Source organism: Pezoporus flaviventris, unplaced genomic scaffold, assembly GCF_033815535.1.
Source record: "Pezoporus flaviventris isolate CSIRO_AGI_PZ_B2104156 unplaced genomic scaffold, CSIRO_AGI_Pfla_v1 ptg000129l, whole genome shotgun sequence".
NCBI lineage: Eukaryota > Metazoa > Chordata > Aves > Psittaciformes > Psittacidae > Pezoporus > Pezoporus flaviventris.
The window spans coordinates 945,176-964,026 of NW_026892677.1; the positions used below are offsets into that span (position 1 = coordinate 945,176).

Consider the following 18,851-nt stretch of genomic DNA (forward strand, 5'->3'; position numbering starts at 1 on the left):
GCAGCTCCATGGCCTGCTCTGGCCTCACTCCAATGGGTCCATATTTTATAGAATCCTTACATATGTAAGTGCAGACCCTGGCACTGGAGCTTCCCAGGAATGTCATTACTGGATAACCCCATACTCTGGAATTACATAGGAGTGGGAATACGGTGGAAAAAAGGCAGGTGTCTTTACAAACTCCTGTATGGTATGACTGGAGATGAAAGCACGTCTTTAACCCCAGCTTGCTGTGTCTCACTAGTTTTGTAGCTGAAAATTATTCAATATTCCTATTTATCACACTGACAATTCCCCTTGCCATCAGAACCGAGTAACAAATCCAGGTAAAATGAACTTAGTTGGTTACAAGCTACGTGTATCAGCCCCAGAGTGCAAAATTATCTACAGGTAAAGAGGATCTGGGGCCTGTTTATTGGTTTTTTGTGTCTTCCAGACAGCTGCAGCCAAAAGGGGCAGCTTGAGATAGGGGCCTCCAGAGAGGGACCCTGACAAAGAAACCCCTGGGCAGTTATTCCCCTAGGATCCATGCACCCACAGCTCATACACCTTTTATTCCAAGGGTGATCTTTGGTCTGGGGTCTTCTGACACCTTCATGGGCTCTTTCTTCACCTCCATACAGGCCAGTAATTGTTCTTATTGAGTGGCAGCTTCTGCCAAGCGTTGTGGCCCCCTTTATCTTCTGGTTTGTGCTTCTTGTTCCCCCGCTCATCGGCAGAGCCCAGGCACCAAAACCTCCTGACCTTGGCTAAACACAGCTCAGGAACAGCCAAACCATCCCTGTGCTATCGACGTTCTTCCCACCCTAAGACAAAGCAGAGCAGGTACCAGCTGTGGAGCATCACTGCCAAAACACCCGCTCTGTTCCAGCCCAAAGCACATCGAGGTGAGAGCCACAGCTCATGGGCTGGGGTTCAGCAGATCAGCTGCTGCTGCTGGGCAAGGGGAGCTGAGCAAACACACACTGGAACGCACAGCACTGGTACATAAGGCACTGGCACACGCGGCACTGACACACACCGCACTGGCACACGCGGCACTGACACACACAGCACTGGTACATAAGGCACTGGCACATGCGGCACTGACACACACAGCACTGACACACACACAGCACTGGTACGTAAGGCACTGGCACACACAACACTGACACACACAGCACTGTAACTCTAAGTGACTCATTCCATGGACCACCTTAAACAATACCCCAGTACCTGGAACTTTCCATTTAAATCCCTGGCTTTCCCGAAGTCCAAAGCCCGCAGCTCTGTGCACACCTCGATGCAAAGCCCAGAAACGTGTGTGACTTCTAACCCTGTTCCTGGGAACCTGCTCCTCTTGCTGTGGTTACCAGCTCCGGGCGTTCATGTGCCCTGTGCCCTCTGACAGAGGTGCACGTGGTGGCGCTTGGAGGGAACCGTGAGGACAAGGTTTCTATGTACTTCATAGGAAGCCCCAGCAAGACAAATCTGACAGCATGGCTCCTGAGAGGAGGCTGCCAGGACAGGATCTGTGGGGTTGCAATCAAAGCCACAGACTCAAACTTTGCCTTATTCCTGCCCACCCGCACTGCGGACACGGGCTCCAGGGATGCTTTCTCCTAAGCCCCGGCCCTGGCTGCTTATCAGAAACTTCCTGCCCCTGGGGCACCCCACTGCAAGCAGTTGGTCTGCAGAGCCACTGCAGGGTCAGCGCCTCAACCTGCACGCACAGGGACCCTGGGGCAAAGGGGGGCTGCCCCCTCCAGAAGCGGCTCCAGCTCGGACAACCCCTCAGCATTTCCCTTGCTCCTGCGCACACCAACGCTTTAGAATCAGGTCCTCCGGCAGCATCACTGAGTCACGGAGTCCTTTGGGTTGAAGCCCCTCCGGTGCCGCTGCCCCAGAGCTGGACCAGGGCTGCAGGGGGGTCTCACAGAGCGCAGCAGAGGGGCAGGATCCCTCCCTGAGCTGCTGCTCCCGCTGGGGCTCACTGAGTGCAGTGACCAGACCACACCGAGCCCAGCCGGTTCCCGGAGCCCCGTCCCTCAGCCCCAGGGCTGGCTGCGGTCCCACCGAGCTGCGCAAACAATCGCTGTAGAACCGCTGGAGGAACAGGACTGTTTTCTGTCTCTGGAGCTGAATCCCAGTGTTTTGTGGCAGTCTGTGTGTAGAACAAGGCACACTGACAGCAGTGTTGTAAGTGACACAAAGCAAGAGCCCATCGGTGCTTTACATCACCCCCACAAAGGCAAGCTGGCAAGAGCAGGGAACCAGCATCCTTCTGGCAGTTTCCATGCCCCGAGCTGCACCCACTGCAGGGTGCACTCCTCCAGAGCACTCCACTGCTCACTGCTTGATCATGCAGAGCTAAGGTGTTAATGAACTTTAGAACCTGAGCACAGCAAGTAAATGAGAGCTGAAAACATCTTTATGCTGCACTTTCCTGATCACACTGGAAGTGCTCAGCACTCCCAATTTAGAGGCTGAGAAGCAGAGCACAAGAAGTCCGGGTTTGTTCTGAACATCCCGGCGTCAGCCCTTTCCAGTGTACCTGCAGCACGGAGCAGCAGGTCAGCCAGGTGACTGCACAGGAACCGGCACAAATCTTCCCTCAGCCTCTTCCTCGGGGCTTGCCGGCGGTAGCTGTGAAAGGCCCTGTACAAGCACACAGCCAAGCCCTGCCCTGCGGCAGTCACACCAGAAGCAGCTTGGTTCTCCCTTTACTCTCCAAATGGAACAAACTGAAACCTTCTCAGTCAAGAAGTGAGCTGTGGAGGGCCAGGGAACTGAGCGATGCTTCGATAGCCAGGGACAGTGCTCTGCTGAAGAACGTGCCAGGGACAGGAGCGGTAGATGGCCACATGTGCCCCAGGTGCTGAGCTGCAAGGGGCTGCTCCCCACCTCATCCTCTGGAGTGGGATAAGGACACCCCGGGGGTACCACCGGCTAAAAGATGCCCTGAGGACACTTCCTCCTTCACTTACCTGCTAGGTAAGCGCCAATCTGTGTTTCTAATGTCAAACCTGGTTCTACGAGCATCTTTTACAACTGAGAGAATGCTGTTTCTGAGTCCTACTGGTAGAGTGTCTGTTTGAACATCTAACATCAATGAAGTCCTACTTAGAGTGAGTCCCATTTCCTGTTCCTGCCCAGGCTGCAAAGCCAGCTGATGGCTCTGTGAGGAATGAGCAATACTAATGACCAGATTTATGTCACTGGGCCATCAGAAACTGCTGTGAGAAAGAGCTAACATGTACAAAGGAGATGACAACATGCAAGAAATAGTGATGCGTGCCCATAAATTGAAGAAATGAAATCTCACCAAAAAGTAACAAGACTGCCCAGATAAAAGACTGGGGCTCTTCTGCACCCAAGTCCTGGGTTTATTTCACCTGTAAGAGGATCTTTGTCCCCCACTCCTCTCTGCTTCCTTCATTACAAATAAGGTGCATGTCCCATTCCAGCCTGATCCCATCAGGTCCCTGACTCCAGGGCTGGCAGCAGCAGTGCACAGACCCAGGCTCCCCACCAGCAGCTTTCAGGACTGGTGACATTGGGGTGTCGGGGAGCTGAGCTGTGGTGCAGAGCCAGGCTCTGCCTCAGGTGCGGCCATCCCAGAGGCAGCTCAGGGGCCCGGAGCAGCTCGGGCTCCCCAGCACCACCGAACCCCTTGTGCCCAGTGGTCTGATCAGTCTGAGCCCCTTCTAAGCTAATGTAAGCCAATGGCAGATTGTCCACATCAGACTCTCCCCATTTAAACCACTTCAGAAATACGCTTGCTTGAACTGGTGTGATGACCATGTGCAGACCTAACCCCTAATTCCCTTCCTTCTTCAGCCTGTATTTTAAATCAGACCCTTACCTTCCCTGTGTCGAGATTGTTACGGGTTTTACCTCTCAGCTATAAAGAAGATAAACCAATAGACTCTGTGTGTGTCTATTTGATCTCCTCAGTCAACAGCCTGAGTAAGTATGAACAGCTCAGGAATGAGTACCTGAGACCAGTGTGGGGGTTAACGAACACCAGCCCAAGAAAAGCACAGCATAAAAACACACGTTCTGGTCTGGTGTGCAGAGGCTGCAGGAAGGTTAATGACTAAGCCACTGCTGGCGCTGAAAAACCAGATGAAACCAGGCAGTGCTCAGATTTCAGCAGCTTTGAGGCCCTGTGCCTGCTGTGACAGGCCAAGGGGAATGGCTTTAACCTGCCCGAGGGGAGACTGAGATGAGCTCTTAGGCAGAAGCTCTTCCCTGTGAGGGTGCTGAGGCGCTGGCACAGGGTGCCCAGAGAAGCTGTGGCTGCCCCATCCCTGGCAGTGTTCAAGGCCAGGTTGGACACAGGGGCTTGGAGCAAGCTGCTCTAGTGGAAGGGGTCCCTGCCCGTGGCAGGGGTTGAAGCTGGGGGAGCTTTGAGGTCCCTTCAAGACAAACCAGGCTGGGATTCTGTGACTCTACAAAAGCAGTGAGCTTCATCTCCTGTGCTGTGCCGTGGTGCCACCATCCAAAGTGATGCAGGCGGAGTCTTCCAAATCAGTCCTGAGAGTGCCCTCTGGTTGCACCCATCTCACATTGTCTCCGTTACAAAGTTGGTACAGATTACTTTGACTTAGATTGATAACACACGCACAGCCATCATCAGGCAGAAGCATGTCCCTAAAGCACATCAGAAGATCCAAATTCTCCAGGAGCAGAGCCAGGAGCACAGCTCCGAATAGGAGCAAAGGCCCAGGGATGGGCTTCACCAGGGCAGAGGGTGACTGGGAGGGGGCCTCAGGCTGGGTGTTCAGGGCCGGGGCTACCAGTGCACCCAGGGCCCCAGCAGGGTCTCTGAACACTGTATCCCAGCTCCTGAGCACAGACACTGCTTGTCAGGCACTTACATGTATTTATTATAACTATCCAAGTAGTTATTTATTATAACTGCCCATAGGATCACAGAATGAACCAGGTTGCAAGAGCCCTCCAAGCCAGTCCAGCCCTTACCCCAGCACTGCCCAGGCCACCCCCAACCCATGGCACTGAGGCCTCATCTCCACGCTGTGTGAACACTTGCAGGGACGGTGCCTGCAGCCCTGCCCTGGGCAGCCTGTTCCAATGCCTGAGCACCCTCTGGGGCAGGAATTGTTCCTCAGCTCCATCTAAACCTGCCCTGGTGCAGCTTGAGGCCGTTTCCTCTTGTCCCATCCCTTGTTCCTTGGGAGCAGAGCCCAGCCCCTCCTGGCTCCATCCTCCTGTCAGGCACTTGTAGGGAGCCATCAGGTCCCCCCTGAGCCTTCTCTTCTCCACTGAACCCCCCAGGTCCCTCAGCCCTTCCCCATCACACTTGTGCTCCAGGCCCTGCACCAGCTCCGTTGCCCTTCTCTGGCCCCCCTCCAGCACCTGAGTAATGTTTTAGCCATTAACTTCAGCTGAGCACACTGAGAGCTCACTCTGCCCTAAACCATCCCTTCCCAGCACTTCATTCACACACACACACACACACACACACACACACACACACACACACACCAGTCTGTGGTGGCTGGGGTAGCAAACACTGTAAAACCATAACTGAGCATTCAGGGGTTAACATCGTGCCCTTCCCTGGTGTTTCCTTGCTGGGAAACAAAGTTTGCCCCATGTACCAAAGCTGTTCCTGTGCTCCTAAACAACGCAGTTTCCCCTCCTAGGTGGTGGAGAAAGTGATTTGAGGTCGAAACAAGCCCAGTGTGACTCACAGCCTCTGGGGCTGTGCTGGTGAGCACCCAGCCATGCCTCCCCGCCCAGCACCCTTCGCTGTGGCACTTAGGGTAAGGGAGCACTGCCAGGTATCGGTATGAGCAAAGTCCCTGCTTTAAAAGAGTTGGCCCCCAAACTGCACCTCCTCATTGCAGACCATTGCTGGAGTCCCTGAACAGCCCGTCTGGGTTAGCAGCAGCAGGTTAACGTTGCTCCGGGTTCCCTCTTACACGTCTGCCTTTGCTTCTCCCAGCACAGAAGGGCAACTGAATGACCTAAGGACCTGTAGGCAGCCTCAAACACTGGAAATCAGCTTGATATGCCCACCACAGTGGGCCTGAAATGACAATATTTTGTCTTTCTTACCTTCCCACACAGGTGCCTTATCATGAAGTGCATCCTGCAGAGGTGAAAATATGGGTCACTCCTCTCTGCTTCCCTGGACTTCATCAGGAAACCCTAACAGAGCTTGGTGTCTTCCCAGATTCCTCTTATATCCTGGTGCTGCCAGGAACCCAGAACAGAGGAAATCAGTTTGGAAACAACGTTCCCCTTGTGCTGCTGAAGCAGGCAGCAGCCCATAGTGAATACACATAGGGTATGCTCAGGGTTCGCACAGCACCAGAACATAAAATACTTGCAGGGGTTTTGTGCTACCAGGAGACACGGTCACGGCACAGTTCTGCCCTGGGGAGTTTGGTGGAGCTACTGCCGGGTCCCAGAGTGGAGCAACTTGCTCTTCAGGCCTGTGGATTGGGGGTGTCCAGTGCTGTAAATCTCCATGTCGATGATTGGGGGTTTTGTGGGCAAGACCGAAAAGGTGATGGCATCAGCAGGTCACAGTCCCTCCTGAGCCCGTCCACCCGCGGGAGTGTCAATGCAGCGCTGAGCTTTCTGTTCCTGAGCACCCGAGGAGGAGACCACCCCATCCCTGGGGTGCTGGACGCGCTCGTCCTGCTTTGGGGCGCCCTGGGTGTCCGCGCGTAGCGGGACTGCTGCACAGCAGAGGGCAGCAGAGAGCCGCGGGACGAGCACCAAAGTGGGGCAGGCTCCGCTTCCGGAGCCGCGGCTGTGCGCAGCCCCCGGGCCCGGCACATGGGGCCAGACATGGAGCTAGGAACGTGTCGGTGGATGAGAAACTGAACATGAGCGGCTTCAGTGTGCGCAGAAACCAACCGTATCCTGGGCTGCATCCAAAGGAGCGTGAGCAGCAGGGCGAAGGAGGTGATCCTGCCCCTCTGCTCTGCTCTTGTGAGACCTCACCTGGAGCATTGTGTGCAGTTCTGGTGTCCTCAACATAAAAAGGACATGGAACTGTTGGAACAAGTCCAGAGGAGGCCACGAGGATGATCAGGGACTGGAGCACCTCCTGTATGAAGACAGGCTGAGGAAGTTGGGGCTGTTCAGCCTGGAGAAGAGAAGCTGCGTGGAGACCTCAGAGCAGCTTCCAGTATCTGAAGGGGACCTATAGGGATGCTGGGGAGGGACTCTTCATTAGGGACCGTAGTGACAGGACAAGGGGTAACAGGTTTAAACCGGGGAAGTTCAAGTTGGATCTAAGGAACTTGTTCCCTGTGAGGGTGCTGAGGCACTGACACAGGGTGCCCAGAGAAGCTGTGGCTGCCCCATCCCTGGCAGTGCTCAAGACCAGGTTGGACACAGGGGCTTGGAGCAAGCTGCTCTAGTGGAAGGGGTCCCTGCCCGTGGCAGGGGTTGGAGCTGGAGGAGCTTTGAGGTCCCTTCAACCCAAACCAGGCCGGGATTCAATGATACACGATGTTACTTGGGCTCCACGACTGTGTGCTATGAGAAGCTCTCCTACACCAGTGAACACAGGCTCAGTCTGGACAAAGCAGCTGCCTGCTGTCCCTGAGTAAACAACCCTTTACGTGGCCCCTGGCCGAGTAAACTGCACTTGTAATGACTTGGGTTCATGAACTCCCTCAGTCCGGCGGTGCGTGCTTGCAGAGCGCGGCACGAGCCTTCCCTGCGCGGTGCCCCGTGTGAGACCCGGGCCGGGGCCGGGGCCGAGCACCACACCAGGGGCACAGGGCCCGCACGCAGGCTCGGGCAGCACGGGGCCGCTCACGGGGCGGGTGTGGGGTCACGGCGGGAACGAGCTCTGCGGTCACCGCCTGCCCGGCCCGGCCCGACCCTACCGGACCCAGCCCCGATCCCCATCCCCATCCCCATCCATCCCCGTCCCCGTCCCGCGGCTCCGCCCGGGCTGCGGCCGAGGCCCCGCCCCGCCGCGCTGGCCAATGGCAGCGGCGGGGCGCCGGTGACGTCAAGGCGCTGTGGGCAGAGCGGCGGGCGCAGCGCTCAGTGCGCGTCCTGCTGTGGCCGCGCCATGTCGCGGCTGAGCCCGCAGGAGGAGAACCTGCAGGGTAAGGGCCGGGGCCGGCGGGGGGGAGCCGGGGCTGGGGCCGCCGGTGCCCGCCGGCGCTGAGGTGGGCGGTGGGGCCTGCCCGAGGCACGGGCGGTGCCGCTGCCTGCATGGGCCTGGGGACGGGCGGCCCCGGTCCCCGCCCGCCGCTGTGCGCGGGGAGGCCTCAGTGCAGCGGCCGGCGGCAGCGGAGGGGCTCGGCGGCGGGTCCCGGCGGACCCGGCCCGGTACAGCGCGCGCAGGGCTGGCGGAGGGAGCTCGGGTTTCAGCGCTGCGGTGCCTCGGTTGTGCAGCGGGGCTGGAGCGTGCCTGGATGCACATCGCTGCCGGCGAGGTCCGTGCGCTGTGGTGAGTGTCACCCCCTCCTCGCCGAGAGAAACCGTCCGTGTCCCCGTGGGATGTGCCTTTGAGGGGACAGCGGGGTCAGCGGCACTCACCTGAGTGTAGAGAGAGCCTGGAGCAGGTTTAGCTGTCAGGTGAAGGATCTGAGCCAGCTGTGTTCAAGGTTGAGATGAGCTCTTAGGCAGAAGCTCTTCCCTGGGAGGGTGCTGAGGCGCTGGCACAGGGTGCCCAGAGAAGCTGTGGCTGCCCCATCCCTGGCAGTGTTCAAGGCCAGGTTGGACACAGGGGCTTGGAGCAAGCTGCTCTAGTGGAAGGGGTCCCTGCCCGTGGCAGGGGTTGGAGCTGGAGGAGCTTTGAGGTCCCTTCCAGCACAAACCAGGCTGGGCTTCGATGAAACCGTGTGATTTACACAGGTGGCTTCAGCAGTTTGAGGAGACATTCTTGGCTTTTGGTGGAATTTTGCCTTTTTGTTTGCAGTTTTGAAAGCTGTATCTTAAGAAATGAAGCGGTCCAGAGCTGATCGAGTACTTTAAAGCTGACTTGGTACTTTAGTGCTAATCTGTCCCCCCACATGTGTCTGGGGCTGGAATGTCATAAGATTGCTCCTTTCAGAACCCTTCCCCACCGCTCAGTCTGTTCAGTTTGCACTGCCACGTTACATGTGCTTTATCTGTTTATATTTCCAACTCCATAAAGATATGGGCTCTTTTATCTGTAACTGATAATAAACCAGCACAGTCTTGTGTGCCAGCACAGCCTCACTCTCTGAAGCGTCTAAAAGAAAGGAAAGGACATGGGTAAAGCACATCCACATGGCAGGGGGTTGGAACTGGATGATCTTCAAGGTCCCTCGAACCCAAACCACTCCGTGACTGCGTGATACAGTGCGATCCCGGTTACAGTTAACCTCCCCCGTGCTTTGTTGGGTGCTCCCTGCGCTCTATCCCCCGCGGTTTCCATAGGTGGGGTTTGTTGTGTGGAGCAGTTGTGTTGATGCCCGTTGAAACCCGAGCGTGCCTCGGATGTCACACGTCTTTACGGGAGAAAATAGCTTCTGGCCACACACGGAGGCAGTTGAGAGCCGTCCCCCAGCACTGAGTGCTCTGCCCTCATAAGCAGAGGGTAGAAGCTGAGGTGGGACGTGCTGAGGAGTGGGGAAGAGGTGGAGTGGGAGCACGCTGGTACTCACAGCGTAGCCGAAGCTCCGGGTGGACGCTGCCTTCAGTTAAACTGCAGTGGTTGTGCTCATTCCTTGGAAACAGCTTTCGCTTTCATAAATTTGGGGGGAAAGGGCAGGAAAGAGTTTGTGTGGGTATAAACACATACCCAGGCACATACCACACAGTCACAGGGAGGGGAAAACACAAACCAAACCAACCAAACCAGCAAAGCAGTCGTTCAGTAACAGAGGCTATCCACCCTTCAGAGCTGGGTGACCAGCACGTTTCCATCCAAGGGACTTTGGGGTCACCTGGCTTTTTAATAACACCAGTATCTCTCCTCTAACACAGATGGAGCAGCTGGGCATTTTGCTGTTTTCATTTCATTTATGAATCGCAGAATAGTGGATCTTCAGGCTCTTCATAGAAGGAGCATCATCATTTGGCGTTTGTTTCACACTAGGGCTCTGCACTGGCTTCTCCTCTGTGCATACCTTAAAAACCGCTCTGTTACTGCTCCTGCTGTTGTCTTTGTAGACCTCCCAGGCTCTGCCCCAGCCTCTCTTCCTTAGAAACACCGTGATCTGTCTCTCCCTTTCCCTGCTCATGCCTCACACATGCTTTCTGCTGCGCTCACCTGAAAGCAGGACTTTCACCTGCCCTCCCTCCTGTACTCACTGCTGTATTGCCTGGAAACTGTTCTGGGATGGGCACAATACCTCTGTCTGCTGCTGTTTACACACACAAACATGTTCCAGAGGTGACCTGCACTGTCATCTGTGTAATTCAGAGATTAGGTGAGCCTTGAGCTGCTGTATAACTGAGGCAACAGCTGCAGGTCCTGCGGTGCCTTGGGTGCTGCCAGCCCAGGAGGGAGTTGTTGTTCAGCACGCAGCATGTGACCGCCTGTCTGTGGTAAATATACTATGAGGAGCAAACACATGATCTGGTCGTTGCCACATATCCTCTGTTGCTTAACAGTGACACTGAAAATGCTTTCTGCAAAAGCTAAACAAAGCAGGGCTGCTGGCTACTGGGGCCTCAGATATGCTCAGTAAACGAACAAATAAGCTCTGGGCAGAAAGTCCTTGAGATTATTTTGTTTGGCTGCCACCTTTGGTGAACAATAAGAATTAAACGTATCTCCAACCAGAGGCTCCTCAGCAGCAGCAGGACACCGGGTGTGCTCACCAGCTCTTCAGCCCTGTGGGGGTTTCGAGCGCCCTGATAAAAGCCCCTGTGCCCTTTGGCATTCCAGCATGTTCATTAGCAGAGGTGTCAGCGTTAGTTCTTGTGCAGGCTGTGCTGCAGCAGCGCGCTGGGGAGGCTCAGCAGCACAGTTTACATGTCTCCTATACATAAGGACTTGTTTGATTGTTCTGTTTTCAACTGTGCCAAACAGGTTCCTGGGTGGAACTGCACTTCAGCAGCAACGGCAACGGCAATGGGAGCAGTGTCAGTGCGGGGAGCCAGGAGCAAGTGCCAGCCTCTATTTCCATTCACAACGGTGACATGGAGAAAATACTCCTTGATGCTCAACACGAATCTGGAAGAAGCAGCTCAAGAGAAAGCTCGCACTGTGACAGGTAACCAAAGTGCTCTGTTGTAAGCAAAGCAAAGGTCGCTACTACACAGAGCCATTTTTATGCACAAGAGGTAGACAGAGAAATGCTTACGTACACGTGTGTATTTCCATGTGCACATGCCTATACACAAGTGCAAAGGGGGAGAAGTAGGAAAACTTTGCATTGAAAAGATTGGTATTTAAGTACTAGAGCAGCGCTTGTGTTAGAGCCTGTCCTGAAACCAGAGGGAAGTTACAGGGGAGAGGACTCGGACTTCTCACAGCTCACAAAGATGCCCCCTTGGGGTATTGCTGTACCCCCAGAAAGGTGTCCAGCAGCTGAGCAATGGGTGTACTGCTAATGTACAAGCAGCAGCCGTGTTCCAGTAAATTAAATACTCAGAGCAGTTGGAGGCTGCTGTGCTAAAGGGTCAGAGCTGTCCTTAAGAGCACAGAGTGCTGCTCACACTGCTGCCCGGAGCAGGACTGTAAGAGCAAGGGTAAAGAGCAGCTTGTGTTTTGTAATGAGGTACATCAGCTAATAGTTCCTATGTACTTGCTGAGGAGTTGTAACCTAGATACAGTTTACAATATAGATACAAAACATGAGTACAACACAACAAACCAGCTTACATTTGGTGCAAGACGTCAGTGTTACACATTCATGTATTGGATTTTGGTGGCTGTGAAGTCTTCACCCTAAAGTTGGTTTAAATAAAAGAAGGGAGGGGAGGGAGCTACAGGTCTCAGAATAGACAGTGGGATGCACAACTGCCTACTCTTACCTGTACAGCTGAATTCAAACCAAACCCAATTTGCTTTGTCACTTGCTGTCTGTTATTAGTAAGTAACCCAAGTCAAATCCTCCAGCCTTTGGGCATCTCTGTCCTGCTGAGAACAGCTCTGTGCAGAAGCTTCCTGGCAGAGTGCTAGAGAATCAGAGATGAATTGCATACAGTGGCTGGACTATATCCCCTGCTGATTGATTAGTCTCTCAGGTTCTGGTCAGGGCTCTGTAGCTCTTTGGGTGCAGGTGAGCTCCATTGATGAGCTTGCAGTGCATACCATAAACTGTCATCAAAAATTAATGATGTTTCTTCCTTGTGCTTCCCTTTCTGAAGCCCTCCTCGTTCCCAGACACCTCAGGACAGTCACAGAGCTTTGGAAATAGAGAGTCACAGCAGTGGAGAAAAGAACAGCTTTCAGGTAAAAACCTCATCCTGCTCTGGGAGACAGGATTCCTTACTCTTGTTTGAAACCCAGCATTAGGCAATAAGAGTTGAAGCTGCTAATGTAGAGTTTAAATAATGTTGTAACTTAGAGTAATCTTTGCAGAATCAGGCCTTGTGTGTTTGTATCTGACTTCCATGGGTTATGTTTTTACCTGTAACTGGGATTTTCCAGAAGGATTTAAGTGCTCTCAGCTATAGTGGAGCAGAGGTTACTCTGCTCTGCTCGCTGGGTGGGTTGTGATGTGAGTCCAACAGATGGGAGACAACTGAGGTTTGCATTGAGATGTGTAGGAAACACATCACTAGGGTAGATGCAGGCATTGTTCTATAGTGACCATCAGAGCTTCAGAAGCTTCCTCTTTCCCCTCTGTTCCTTCTAATTTCATTTACATGCTTGCAAAGAAAAGCAGTAAATATCTTTGAGAGGAGTAGGGAAAGAGGATGCTGTATGTTAAGCCTGGTTTAGCAATCCATAACTTATTGTATGATGACAGCCTAAAATCCTACATTTTCACTGTCATTTATCGGCTCTAATAGGACAAAACTCACAAAACATTTTGGGGAGTGAAGTATTAAAAGTGAGCAAATGTCTCTGCTCTTCCAAAGACCTGCAGTACTATCTTATGTAAGTCTCTCCCTGCACTGTTATGTACAGAGATGGTATTTTCTTGTTAAACTGAAGTATATTCCATGCCTGTGACTGATTCCCACAGGGTTACCAGTCAGCAACTGGGAATCAGGATTGTATTTCACTTGGAGGCTCTGCATGGAAAGAAATAGCAGCGTGTGATAACCTTGCAAATGTTACCAGCACTGGGGGCCTTGTGCTCCAGTGGGCAGTGCTGTCAGGACCCTCACATCCGAGTTTAAACAAGCAAAGACTTCTTCCCTCACCTCTGTTTTTCCGTTGCTCAAGTCATCTGTAGATAAGTGGACACTGTGTGTTGTCATCTTGAGCTCTCTGTGATGGCCTTGGTGCTCTGTGTTAGTTTATGGGTTATCTTTTCCTGCCCAGTTGTTTTTAAAACAAGTTCACTGTCAGTATTTAGCCTTGTGGGGCTCCAGCTCCATGGAGGGTCACAGTTGCATCAGTAGCACATACACGTGATCGGGTCTCAAAGTGACACAAACTGCTTGGTCCTGTTGCCTCTTCCTTGATGTGAAAGTCCCCATCACCTCCCCACCTCCTCCAGGGATCGAGCTGAAGGAATTACAGCCTTGAGGTTAGCAAAGCACAGGACTGGAAAACAGTAATTTTGTGCTTCCAGAAACCCCTTCATGTGTCTCATGATCATTACCTAGACTTTGAGGACCAATAGGGGAAAGCTCAAAACCCCTCAGAGCTGCAGTTGCCTGCACTGTCCCATTTCCATCTCCAGGGGGTCTGAGTGCAGACACAGCTATTCAGATGCTGCGGTCAGACACTATTTTTACCTCAAGCCTTGGCTCCATTGAATGCCCATGTATTAAACAAGAAACTGTGTTCTTACTCAGTGTTTATGCTGTGATTCACTTGAAAACAAAGTCCCTGCTGTTTGAGGGGGTTCTGCAGAGGGACCCGGGCTCACCTCACTGCTGCGTGCTCCGTGCTGGCCCCATACTGGGACTGGTTTCACTTGAGCCTGATCCAGGGCTGTCAGATCAGTGACATCCATCCAGTTCTGCATGCAGGCACTAAGCTGCTCGTGCCAAGTGCCAGTCAGATGTGTGCGCTGAGGGCACTTTCAGGTCCTGCATGGAAGGATTAAATGCAGGGCTCTGACGTTTTATTTCCAGGGCAGTCTTTGCTAAGCAGATAAGGCTATGGGATATTTTCCATTCACATCCTTAAACACTGGCCCTGTTCAAGACCAGGCTGGATGGGGCTTGGAGCAAGCTGCTCTAGTGGAAGGTGTCCCTGCCCGTGGCAGGGGTTGGGACTGGAGGAGCTTTAATGTCCTTTCCAAACCAAACCATTCCCGGGTTCTCTGATCCTGCTCTAAAGAGAGATCTCCCTCGTCTCCCCTGTGGATCTGAACACTTCCATAGAAGTGATAGAGTCCCCAGTGGGCAGAGATGGGAGAAGTGAGCTCCAGAGCCAGTGTGGCATGTGGCCGTAGAGGCAGAACAAGACCTTTGTTTTGCAGTAACAGCATCCCACCTTTCACAGTTCTGAGTTGTTTGACAATGGTTCTTTGTTCTAGTCTGAAGAAGATTTCCTTGAAAGGAGAAGGGAAGTAGAAAGGCTCCTGAAGAAGAATGCGGACTGGATTTGGGATTGGTCCAGCAGGCCAGAGAACATCCCCCCAAAGTGAGTGCTCTGTGCCTCTGGGTCAGCTTAGATGCAGCTTTTCCTTCCACTGGTCTAGACACACATCCCTTAATGCTGTCACTGTTTCCTTCCTCTAACCAGGGAGTTCCTTTTCAAGCACCCCAGGCGCACGGCCACCCTGAGCATGAGGAACACCAGTGTGATGAAGAAAGGGGGGATATTCTCAGCAGAATTCCTGAAGGTTTTCCTCCCATCTCTGCTGCTTTCCCACTTGCTCGCCATTGGCCTGGGGTCAGTGCTACATTATATTTTGACCTGTTTTTTCCCAAGGCCCAGTTCTGACCCCTGATTCCCTCTGCCTAAAGATGAGGAATAAACACTTTTCCATAGAATAAGCCAGGGGTGGGCACAGAGTCACCGGTGACTGGAAACAGAGTCCTGGAGCAGTTGCTTGATTTGCCCACTTGATTATGGCTGCTGCTCCTGCTGGGAATGGCAGGACTCCTATCCTGATGGAAGAAGAGTGCTCCTCACGTGCTGCATGTGCCGCTTGCAGCACAGCACTCACTGACCATGTGCTCTCCCTCCTCAGGGTGTACATCGGGCGGCGCCTGACGACCACAGCTTCCAGCAGCGCGTTTTAGAGGCACCTCAGGCCTGGTTTCGGAGCAGAGCCTGGGAATACAGGAGGGAAAGGCAGGAATGTGGAGCGAGCCGTGACTCCATGACCCACGTACACCCATCCTGCTGTGCTCCCAGTTTAGTAAGGGGAACAGGGACATCGGCGCCGACCTCTCCTGCAGCTATTCCCAGAGCATGTTCCGATGCGTTCACATCCGTTGTATTGCTTTGTAGTGAAGTATCTTTGCAAATCAGAACAACTCCATGTTTAAAGCCAGCCCTGCTCCAGTGTAGCCGTAGTGATTGAGTGTTCATCCCGTGGCTGCTTTTGTGCTTTGTAGAGGTGAGTATTGGTCACTGCTGCTGCCATCACGACGCTAAGGGATGAGCCCCGCATGGTGCGTGGCCTCGTGCCACAGGGGTGTGGGGAAGCTTGAGCCTCACTCAAGGCAGATTGCGGTGGGCTCTTTCACTCTGGGGTATGAGCAGCGGGGGGACACTGTCAGCTGGGAGCACTGCACCTCAGAGTAAAGCTCCACCGGTTTTTACTGTTGAGCGGGGTGCACAACAGCCCGAGTTACAATGTGGACCCCGGTGCCTATAATAAGTAGCTGCTTTGCAAAGGCACTGATCTAACTCGCCAACTGCTTGAAGTTCTTCTGTTGTATCTGCTCACAGGCCATCGCTTTGCAGCCTTTTTATCTGTAAAATACTGAATTAGCAGCTGATACTGCCCCAGCCTTGTATAGATTTCCAAGGGTTGCTTGCTCATTGTTTTTACTGATGGAATGCCTCCCAGTGATTTTACCTTATTTAATGAGAAGATGAATGTTTGCCAAATACCATGTTTTATATATTTAAATAAAAAGGTTCCTTGTGGACTCGGGTCTGGCATTCCTTTTTCTCTGGTGATTGTTGGAGGTGGCTCATGGGGCTCTTTGCAGACAAGAGTCTCTCACTGGTTACTGCTGGGACTGACAACCAAGAAGTTTCTTCGGATAACAGCTTCCCTGCTCCTTCTTGAACATGGCTGAGTTGGGTGCAGAAGTCACTCAGTGAACTGAAACTCACTGAACTCACACCTGTGTGCTCTACTCCAGGCATCCGTTCACAATCATTTTGCTTTCTACTCTGATTTTTGTCCTTATTCAGAACTGACTCCTTCTGTGCTGCACCATGAGTCCACATCCTACTGCTGTGGGTGCTACATGCAGGGGGAGTGAATCTTTTCTCATGGGATCTTTTCTCATGGGTGCACCTTTTACAGCAGGGGCACGATCTGTTTGGGGTTTCTTTACTCTTTGTGCAATGAAATGGTTTTATAGAATTATCTTCATTCCTGAAGGATAGCTCCCACATGTGAAGTCATCAAATCACAAATGGTTTGTGTTGGAAGGGACCTCAAAGCTCCTCCAGCTCCAACCCCTGCCACGGGCAGGGACCCCTTCCACTAGAGCAGCTTGCTCCAAGCCCCTGTGTCCAACCTGGCCTTGAGCACTGCCAGGGATGGGGCAGCCACAGCTTCTCTGGGCACCCTGTGCCAGCGCCTCAGCACCCTCACAGGGAAGAGCTTCTGCCTAAGAGCTCATCTCAGTCTCCCCTCGGGCAGGTTAAAGCCATTCCCCTTGGCCTGGCCCTACAGGCCCTTGTCCAAAGCCCCTCTCCAGGTTTAGGTATGGAATTGGACACACTTCAATCTGACTATAGCTGGAGCTGAACCTCAGTTTCACCAAAATGCCATTGAAAATGTTGGTATCAGAATTACAATTCTATCAACTGCTCCCCCCCCTTTGAACTCAGATTGGTGGGGTTTTTATACCACTGCATCCAAATGAACATAGAAGATTCTTTATGAATACTGCTACAAGCCCAACAATGTACCCCACAGCTCACCCCTGTCCCTGTGGTTACAGCAGGTGGAGGGCTGGGCTCTGGTTCACTGGTCCAAGGGCCTCACTGTTGTCCTGTGTGTGGGGTCCTTGTGTCCACTGCCAGAGGGGCTGCGCTGGACGGTCCCTGGGCTCTCAGTCCATCACTGGTGTTTAAACAGAAACCACCACAGACATTGTTAAAGGCATCTCAGACTCCCACCGAGGGAATACTCACTGTGACGCTTCTGCTGTGACCGCAGGAAGCACCTCGGTTCCTTCTCTGTTCTTGCTCCTCTCAAACAGAAGCAGAGACCAGGGCAGGACTGAGCACCCAGACAGACCCTGGTGAGCATCCCACTGGCAGCTGGGACCGAGTGCTGAAAGTAGAAGTGGAGCAGAAGCCAAGTCTCCACCAGGTTTACAGACACCCCCCCCCAGATACCCAACTCAAGCCACAGCCCATGTGGCACTATGGATTCATCACCAACAAACCACCAGGGTCCCCGTCACTTCAGCACCAGCCCAGGCCTGGCCTTACCTCACCCTCGGGAACAGCCACAGGGTGATGGATCCTCCCCTCTTACTCCGTGTGTCCAAGTGCCAGAATCCCCCCATCACCCCGCAAGACCATCCCTCTCCTGAGAGTCACCACTGAGGGCACTGCACATGTGAGCAGTCCAATGCTCCTGAACCAGCCTTGAGCTCAAGGGCTGTTTGGGGCAAATACCTGAAAAAAACAATAATGTTATCAATTTACAATAAAATCTGGGCTTAGAGAAAAAGAACTGCTAAAAATGTCATGAATTGACAAGAACTATTTAATTGGAAGTGGCACAAGGAAATCATGTAACAGAAGATTTCATCATTTCCTTTTCATTATACTCATATTCCACTTAATTTGCTGAACAAATAGATCAGACACAGACAGCACTAACAGAACTGCTGCACATGGATAGACAGGGCTCCAAGACAGAGAGCACTTAACCCCCCTTTGCGCTGGCAGAACAACCAACCTTGGGATAGGTCTTCTGCCATATCCACTCACAAACAGCAGGAAAAGTTGTACACACAGGATCCCAGCCTGGCTTGGGGTAGAAGGGACCTTAAAGCTCCTCCAGCTCCAACCCCTGCCACGGGCAGGGACCCCTTCCACTAGAGCAGCTTGCTCCAAGCCCCTGTGTCCAACCTGGCCTTGAACACTGCCAGGGATGGGGCAGCCACAGCTTCTCTGGGCACTCCGTGCCAGCACCTCACACCCTCCCAGGGCAGCAGTTCCTCACTGTCCCCTCAGGCTGAACACACAGAGCAAGGCCAGGTAAACAGTTAAAATTTATTAAACTTTTTGGTCAAAAGAACTGAACATTTTGTACAGCCCCAGCACGGCTCCGCCAGCACGGCAGGAACAGGCTCACCTGGAACACATCAGTCACCCCCAGGCCCAGGAGCCTCCAGTGGTGTCACAACCAAAGTACAGAGCAAGGTTGGTTTTAATTCAGACCCTTTCAGACGCTCAGCCCTTCACAGAGACACGGTGGCGTGTGCAGAGCCTGGTTTTAAGGAAGCGGAGCACAAACCACGCTGGAGCTGTTGCCTCCAGGGAGCTGCGGTCTCACATCCATTCCCGCTGTGCAGGCACGTTCCCAGCGTCATCTCTACCTCCTCGACGCTACCAACACGTGCTGCAACGGCGGCAGTAGCCCTCACCCAGCCTGCCCGAGGGCGAG

At 53.2% G+C, this 18,851-nt stretch overlaps 1 protein-coding gene across 2 annotated transcripts in view; it reads left to right on the forward strand.

The window, feature by feature from the left end:
- Positions 1-16,137, forward strand: part of BNIP3 (BCL2 interacting protein 3) — a 235,040-nt gene extending 218,903 nt beyond the window's left edge. For both annotated transcript variants that reach the window (XM_061478689.1, XM_061478690.1), the window contains exons 2-7: positions 8,044-8,087; positions 10,991-11,174; positions 12,274-12,358; positions 14,568-14,674; positions 14,777-14,926; positions 15,228-16,137. In XM_061478689.1, coding sequence (XP_061334673.1) covers positions 8,051-8,087; positions 10,991-11,174; positions 12,274-12,358; positions 14,568-14,674; positions 14,777-14,926; positions 15,228-15,279 — 615 coding nt within the window. In that variant the 5' untranslated portion in view covers positions 8,044-8,050 and the 3' untranslated portion in view covers positions 15,280-16,137. The remainder of the gene's footprint in view (positions 1-8,043; positions 8,088-10,990; positions 11,175-12,273; positions 12,359-14,567; positions 14,675-14,776; positions 14,927-15,227) is intronic.
- The last annotated feature ends 2,714 nt before the right edge of the window (positions 16,138-18,851 follow it).